At 39.1% G+C, this 8,722-nt stretch overlaps 1 protein-coding gene across 8 annotated transcripts in view; it reads left to right on the forward strand.

Annotated features, from left to right (window-relative positions):
* The window catches only part of LOC139936925 (uncharacterized), a 55,127-nt gene extending 50,112 nt beyond the window's left edge, over window positions 1-5,015 (forward strand). For all 8 annotated transcript variants that reach the window (XM_071931751.1, XM_071931753.1, XM_071931755.1 and 5 more), the window contains 5 exons: window positions 220-394; window positions 1,361-1,596; window positions 2,175-2,305; window positions 3,011-3,214; window positions 4,584-5,015. In XM_071931751.1, the coding sequence (XP_071787852.1) occupies window positions 220-394; window positions 1,361-1,596; window positions 2,175-2,305; window positions 3,011-3,214; window positions 4,584-4,795 (958 nt within the window). In that variant the 3' untranslated portion in view covers window positions 4,796-5,015. The remainder of the gene's footprint in view (window positions 1-219; window positions 395-1,360; window positions 1,597-2,174; window positions 2,306-3,010; window positions 3,215-4,583) is intronic.
* Window positions 5,016-8,722: the final 3,707 nt, after the last annotated feature.

Below are 8,722 nucleotides of genomic sequence, written 5' to 3' on the forward strand. Positions count from 1 at the left end.
GTTACCTTAACAGTCAAACTAGTACTATTAAACAGAGGGAGACATCAATTTGGTGCTTGGGTACTTCTGGGTGGCTGGGAAAAATGACACCCAAGGGCTTTGCTAGAGTGGGTACTTGGGTGGATAGGGTTACCTGAATGATTTAACTTAGACTTTCTTTGACTTGTGGAACCACTTCCCACTTGATTGTTACCCGGTGAATTTGTTCTTTTTTTCTAGGAACCAGATACCACTCTACCAGCAGAGTAGAATCAGTGAAAGTTATCGACCGCACAAGACCTTCCTGAAACCGATCCCTCCAATGCGTGACGGTACCCCGCTTAACATGGTACCAGCTCCCACTCCAGCATCACAACACCCCATCAAAAGTGCAGCAACAAGACCAAGAACACAGGTACACTGTCAGATTGTTAGAACTCTCCCCAACTAACCCCCCTACACCACCCATCCTATGTATCTGACTTCAAACCAGTCCCCCCCCCCCCTCTCACCACCCATTCCATGCCAGTGAAAGCCCCTTTCTTAGATTTAGAAATATGAAAATATCAGATTCCAAATAATAAAGCGTCATTCCCATTTTGTTGGGACAGAAATCAAATTTGTAGGATTTGAAACTTTACATGGTGGAAGTATAATTAGGTAAAGTTTGCAGTCACACCATCAGGCCTGTATGCCTCGTTTTTGAAAGGGCAAGGGCACCGATGCATTTTCTCCTTGGTAGAGGGCACCCTATGAGGAAATTGTAAATTTCTACTGGAGCAATTCATGGGCACCGAGGCAATGACCAGTGGGCATGGAGGAAATCACTTTCGTTGCCTCTGTCAAGTTTCAGGCCTGCACCAGCTTAAAGACACTGGACACTATTGGTAATTGTCAAAGGCCAGTCTTCTCACTTGGTGTATCTCAACATATGCATCAAAATAACAAACCTGTGAAAATTTGAGCTCAATCGGTCATCGAAGTTGCGAGAGAATAGTGAAAGACAAAACACCCTTGTCACACTAAGTTGTGTGCTTTCAGATGCTTGATTTCGAGACCTCAAATTCTAAATCCGAGGTCTCAAAATCAAATTCGTGGAAAATTATTTCTTTCTCAAAAACTGCTTCACTTTAGAGGGAGCCGTTTCTCACAATGTTTTATACTATCAACCTCTCCCTTTTGCTCGTTACCAAGTAAGGTTTTATGCAAATAATTATTTTGAGTAATTACCAATAGTGTCCACTGCCTTTAAAATCTCTTTTTAGAACCAACACTACCCAAAAGAGATTTTCACATGGTGTTACCGCAAACCTCACCAAATCAAATTTCCCCAGCCACTAATAAACTTTAAAACCTCTGGTTGCCTTGTTTTCATTTATAGGAACCACCAGTGGAAACAACTCCTGCTCCAGTGGACGAGTCCAACGATGTCCCAGTCAAAGGGTCCAGCATTCAGTTGGTTGGTCCCCAGTCCCAGCCCATGTGGGCAATGTCCAACTCGTTCACCAGGCCTGGGGCAGACGGTGACACGGCAAAGGACCGTTTCGCCAAGATCACCACGCCCCGCATCCTGGAGCTGGATGTTAACCGGATGCTGATTGGTCAGAATACAGTCAGGTGAGGAGACTTTTAAGTTTTAATACGTAAACGTTGTCGCAACTAGCTCTTGCAATAATCTGAATCTGAATTATATAGTCTGGTGTGATCCCTAGGTATACCACAGCTAAGGGTTAAATGGCTTTTGAATGGCACCCCCGAACAAACATAATGACTACATGTAATAGGGAGACAGCCAATGTAGGGCAAGATAGTTCATCAGTTTGTAGAGGGCCAGTACATTTAAAAGGAGATTGTTGGTTCAAGTCCTGCTCAAGTAAATTTGTCTTTGTTCAAAACCCAAGCTATTTATTATTCCTGATACAGGAATGTATGCTGTCAGGACACAGACCTTGACTTCTCAGCATGGGCGGTCAAAAAATATGTTGTACCGACAAAGGCGTTATTTCTTTCATCATTCATTTGCTTTCGTCAGTCATTCACTGAGGCCAGATGCAGCAAATCATTGGTCGATAGCTGTTATTTGTGCGTAAAAAGTGCGCACAACCCCAGCGTCCCTGTAGCGTTTCACAATATGCAAAAGGTCTATTGATTTGAAATTTTCAAGTTTTCAGCTATTCCCGTTTTGTTTCCACCAGTGCTCTGACGAAGCCGTTTATAAGCATTGATAGATTGGTGAATGCATCCAACGCCAGTGTCCGATCCTATATGAGCATTGATCGCCCGTCAGCAAATCCAGCACAGAATAGAGGACGACCCAACTCAACAGGTAAAGTACTGAACCATGACAGGGCGTTAATTAGACTAGGTATAAACTACTGGTTGCAACCCATGGCCAATAGACCGATCCATTAAGCTCCGCCCCATTGCGTATTGACCAATCACAACGCAACAAAGGTCCGACAAATAAGTCTGACATGCGAGCGCGTATGCTTGGCGCCTGCGGCAGAGTTGTGCAGGAAGGCATTGGAGAGGCGCACGCGTTCTTGCTCACACGTGCGTCGTGGACGGAGCCTAATGGATCGGTCTATTTCAGCATCAAACAGGCTAGGCATATTTGCTCATCACAGAAAAACAATAACGATAATAACAATCAGCACTTATAAAGCGTACAGTACATGTATCTAACAAAAAATGACATTCACAATGACAAAAGTCCAGGATTTAAGATGCCTGTTTGATCAGATGAGCCTTGAGCTGTCGTTTGAAAATTTAAGGATCATTCTGTGTATTTAAGTCAAGCAGTAATTAATCCTTACGGATTATTGCAATATGCTGTCAACCATGCCAGAAAACACTGATAAGTGTACTCAGTTCTTTTACATGCATTTCACAACACGTAAAACCTATGTGTCTTGCCGGGACTCGAACCCACACCTTATCAAAAAACCAGAGCTTGGATCCAGAGCGCTAGACCACTCGGCCATGACATGCCAGTTGAATTCACTCTATCCTCCTACTGCTTTCTTTGCAGGTACCGAAGGAGCCAGGCAATCACCGTCAGTCCTCGCTGTAAAGACTCCAAATAGTGCTGGGTCCCGTCACAGCAGAACACGCAGCGAGGGAGCCCTTTCCCTAAGCCAGCCTCTTCCACCAATCAAAGTACCCCTCAATAATGACCCCGAGGGAAGCAGACCAGGGACGACAGGGTCAGTGGGTTCTTCCATTCACAGAAGAGGTAAGAATGGATTGATTGATTAAATAAACGCATTTATTTTGTTAAATTAAAAATCAAACAAACGCACGCATCTGGAACTTTCTACCACTTAATCTTGGATCTTGTCTTTGTACTATAAATTTCAAATCTCTTCTCAAAATTTATCTTATGTCACAGGTTTTCAAGGACTATAGTTGTGTCTGTTTTCTTTCGTTTGTTTTTGGTTTTACTGCCCCTTAAACACTCAGCATGATGGATATGTGTGCATAACAATACGTGAATATTATTTATTTATTATTATTATTAAAGGGAAGGTATACGTTTGGTAATTGTCAAAGAACGTTCTTCTCACTTGGTTTATCCCAACATAAGCATAAAATAACAAGTCTGTGAAAATTTGAGCTAAATTGGTCATCAAAGTTGCAAGAAAATGATGAGAGAAAAACCACCCTTGTGGGACGAATTTGTGTGTTTTCAGATAGGAATAAGAGACTTCTGGCTAGAAGTCTTTTATTAATTTAGTGCGAAATTACCTCTTTTTCAAAAATACGTTACTTCAGAGAGAGCCGTTTCTCACAATGTTTTATATTATCAACAGCTCTCCAATGCTCGTTACAAAGTCAGTTTTTAAGTTAATATTTGTTTTAGGGACATCAGACATCTACAGAGCCCAATGGTGCTACCTTACTGCAGACTTAATAATAATAATAAAACAATTCTTAGATAGCACATATCATCCTGAGATCCCTATGCGCTGTAAAAGGAAATCAACAATTATTGTACAAAGTAAACAGATATGTTTTTAACCGGGTTTTGAATTGTTCTGGGCCCAATTTCATGGCTCTGCTTACCGCCGAATTCTGCGCTTACGATCACAATTCCCCGCTTATGTGCAAGCGCCAAATTTCTGCGCTAGCCTTGTAAGCCTAGAATGCCTAGTAACGGGTAGTACGCACGCGCAGAAGCCAAAATTCGCCGATAACCCGTGAAATACGCTTGCCGTAAGCCCAGAATTTCCTGCTTCTGTAAGCACCAATTCTGTGCTTACGATAAGCCATGAAATTGGGCCCTGATGTCTCAACCTGTTTGACAACCTCTGGAAGACTGTTCCATAACTGAACTTAACTTCTGCGCTTACGGCCCCAAGGAGTTTGGGCATTAAAGGTTGTCGTAGGCGCAGAATTTTGTGGTACTGTAGTGCCAAGATGTTTTAGCCCAGTCAGACCAGAATTCTAAACAGAAGGTTCAAAGCTACAAAACTTGAACCCGCTTCAGATGACTGCTCAGTGACTATGCTTTTTGTTTGAATGAAGAAAACAAGACTGTCTAAACCAGCTGGGAAAAAATAAAAACTGTAATTTAAAAAAATTTCTCTCCTCGATTTTTCTAGATCTATCGAGGCCAGTCACTCACCCTTCACCTCCACGTACTCCTCCCGGATCTTCCATCCGACAATCTCCGCCTTTCATGAACGCCGTCGATCTGGACGAGAAACAAGACGAGGACGATGACGCGGGATCGACTGGTCATGTGACTAAAATCTCAATGCGATCGGCGTCGCAGTCAACTGAGCGAAGTTTCACGCCGGATAGAGAAACATGACAGAGTCCTCAGACAACTCATTCATAGATGTCAGAACTTCGCTTGCAGTAGATTTTGACCAATTATTTCATGTGAAAAAAATAATTATAACATGCAGTCCTTATTTTTATTCCTATTGGGAGAGCATTGGTTTAAAGGAACACGTTGCCTAGGATCGGACGAGTTGGTCTATTAAAAGCGTTTGAAACCGTTTGTTATAAAATGCATATGGTTGGAAAGATGTTTTAAAAGTAGAATATAATGATCCACACAAGTATCACTCAAAATTGCACAGTTTTCCTTTTACGTCGCGAACTATCACGATCGGCCATTTATGGGAGTCAAAATTTTGACTCCCATAAATGGCTGACTGTGTTAGTCGACAGGGTAAAAAGAAAACCACGCAATTTCGAGGCATATTTGTGTAGATCATTGTATTCTACTTTTACAATATCTTTCTAACCATATACATTTTACAACAAAAGGTTACAGAACGCTTTTCAAAGACCAACTCGACCGATCCGAGGCAACGTGTTCCTTTAAGTGTCTTGCTTTAGAGACACGAATGCCATGACTCGGACCCAAACACTCTGGCAACACCAGAACTTGAGTCTGGTAGACTAGAACAAATCACTCTCAAATTTAGCCAAGAAATTCTAACATTATTACAATTTATTTTAATTCTTAAATATCTGGATAATAGCCTTCTTTACATAATGCAAATAGTATATAGCCATATGTAAATTTTGTTTTGTAAAAAAAAGTTGCAACTCGTTCCTTATTTCCTCTTCCAGTTTCATGCAATCTTGTGGAGCCCTAAAACCATATCCTGGGGTATTTCCCTGTCTGGTTAGGTCTGTCCTAACAAAAACAATTTCCTTCTAAATTATCTAGTGTATTGCAGTGCCCAAAACACACACACCAGATTGCTTGCCCAAGTAAGCCAGACATTTCAGAAACACCATAACCATCTATATACCTTGTTAAGTTCAATACAAGTTGAATCTTTACCGTTGTTGTGCACACTCTTTTTAAAGCACTTAAAACACTTTTAAATTAAACCTTTAAAGACACTATTGGTAATTGTCAAAGACTAGTCTTCACACTTGGTGTATCTCAACATATGCATAAAATAACAAACCTGTGAAAATTTGAGCTCAAACTGTCGTCAATCTGGCGCACCATGGTCACACGAAGTTGTGTGCTTTCAGATACTTGATTTCGAGACCTCAATTCTAAATCTGAAGTCTCGAAATCAAATACGTGGAAAGTTACTTTTTTTTCCCGAAAACTACGTCACATCAGAGGGAGCTGTTTCTCACAATGTTTTATACTATCAACCTCTCCCCATTACTCGTAATCAAGAAAGGTTTTATGCTAATACTTATTTTGAGTGATTACCAATAGTGTCCACTGCCTTTAAGGAACATGAGCACTCACTTTTCTGGTGACCTTAAGCAAAAGTAAAGCCAGTTTGGGTGACTCAAAAACCGGTACGTGCTGTTTTTGTCCATTTGTGACACAAGAAAATTTGTTTCGCTTTTACGTATGAACGAGTTCTAAGCCTAGTTTTATGCTATAGTGCTTGAAAATCAATGGACTAGAGTGAATGGTGTGTGGTCTGTATATAATAGTATGCACTCAATTCAAATAGTAAACACTTTTATTAAGTGAGCTAAACAAAATCTCTGTATATTATATTTATAAGCTTTATCAATGAAACTTGTGTTCAATTTTGTACAACTTAACAATCCTGTTAGTAAGATTAACATCATTCCACTGTATTCTGTTTATCGTTAACCGGCTCCTGTGATCACCAAAAGTCCACAGAAATTCACCTTCTCTCTTGAAACATATTAATTGCATTCACACATGCTCATGGTAGGTAAACGCCATCGGGAAGGCACATAAACGTGTATGCGTCACGCCTTCACCAGCCCCACAAAATATGAAATGTTCCCCCATTTAGCCCACCAGTAGCTTTAGTGCGTATGTGTGATGTGCAAGCTACATATTTCATGGTAAGGGTCTAAAGCTAGTTTTGCTTTTATGGATGTAAAAAAGAAACAATATATTTTCCATATGTTTTGCTAAGTCTCTGGCTTTGTCAAAAATATCAGTTTCGCAATAAGAAGAGCCTTTTGAAGATGTGACTTTCGGTTGAACAAACCTGCACAAGCTGTAGAGCGAGGGTAGGGTAAAGACTGTGACGTAATGACTTATTAACAGGATAAAGGTGCTTTCAATTTTTATAACTATTAAACCGTCCAAATAAGTGTATCTTTTTATCTTGAAAAATATCAGAAGTTATAAAATTTTGCTTAATTCTTGTATAAAATAGATATGATATTTCAGTTTCTAAATGTACAAAAAGCTGCACATATTGTGTATATTTTGTATCTATCGCTGTTTGCCAACATTAAAAATATAAACAACTTGAAGCTGGACTTACCCCATGTGTTTTGTTTGTTTCAATTTTGGGCCGAAATTTGTTAAAAAATTGTTTGACTTACCCCGTGTGACTTTTTAAATTTTTTGCCCAAATTTGATAAAAAGGCTGGACCTACCCCCTGTGATTTTTTTTTTTAAATTCCAAAATTTTATAAAAATGCTTGACTTAACCCTTGTAATTGTTTTTCTTCAAATTTTTAGCCCAAAATGCTGGACCTACCTTTTGTGGATTTTTTGCAAAAACTTTATAAAAACCCTGGACTTACCCCCTTGTGATTTTTTCACTTTTTTGCCAAAATTTTATTAAAAAACTAGTTTTGCTTGCCCCTTTTGACTTTTTAAACGTTTAGCCAAGATTTGGTAAAAACGATGGACTTACCCCTTGTAATTTGTTTCAAGTTTAGGGCCAAAATTTTAAAGAAATGCTAGACTTGCCCCTTGTGATCTTTTTTTCACTTTGGGGCAAAATTTTCTGATATTGCTGGACTTGCCCAGTGCCATTTTTTTCAATTTAGGGCAAAAATGTGAAAAAAATGCTGGTTTCAACCCTTATGAATTTTATTTAATTTTTAGCCAAAATTTGATACAAATGCTGGACGTACACCCTGTTTTTTTTTCAATTTTGTGACCAAATTTGATAAAAATGCTGGACTTGATTGCCCCTTGTGACTTATTAAACTTTTAGCCAAGATTTGATAAAATGCTGCACTTACCCCTTGTAATATTTTGCTGGACTTACCCCTTGTAATTTTTCAATTTTGTGCAGAAATTTTAGATTTGCCCCTTGTGATTTCTTTTTTTAACTTGGTGCAAAAATTTAATAAAATTGCTGGACTTGCCCAGTGCCATTTTTTTAAATTTAGGGCAAAAATGTGATAAAATTGCTGGTTTCATGCCTTGAAATTTTATACAAATGCTGGACTTACCCCATGAGGCTTTTTCAATTTTGTGCTCTAATTTTCTAAAAATGCTTGACCCTTTGTGATTTTGTTTCAAGTTTGGGCCAAATTTATGTAGAAATGCTAGACTTGCCCCTTGTGATTTTTGTTTTCACTTTGGGGCAAAAATTTGATAATATTGCTGGACTTGCCCAGTGCCATTTTTTTCAATTTAGGGCAAAAATGTGATAGAAATGCTGGTTTCAACCCTTGTGAATTTTTTCAATTTTTAGCCCAAATTTGATACAAATGCTGGACGTACACCTTGTGATTTTTTTAATTTGTAGCCCAAATTTCATACAAATGCTGGACTAACCCCTTGCGACTTTTTCAATATTTTGCCCAAATTTGATATTTACCCCTTGTAATTTTGGCAACAATTTGATAAAAATGCTGGACTTACCCTATGAGGCTTTTTCAATTTTGTGCCCTAATTTTCTAAAAATGCTAGACCCTTTGTGATGTTGCCTCAATTTGAGGCAAAAATTTGATCAAATTGCTGGACTTGCCCTGTGCCATTGTTTCAACTTAGGGCAAAAAATTGATAAACATGCTAAAC

The sequence above is a fragment of the Asterias amurensis genome, chromosome 5, assembly GCF_032118995.1.
Source record: "Asterias amurensis chromosome 5, ASM3211899v1".
Classification (NCBI taxonomy): Eukaryota; Metazoa; Echinodermata; class Asteroidea; order Forcipulatida; family Asteriidae; genus Asterias; species Asterias amurensis.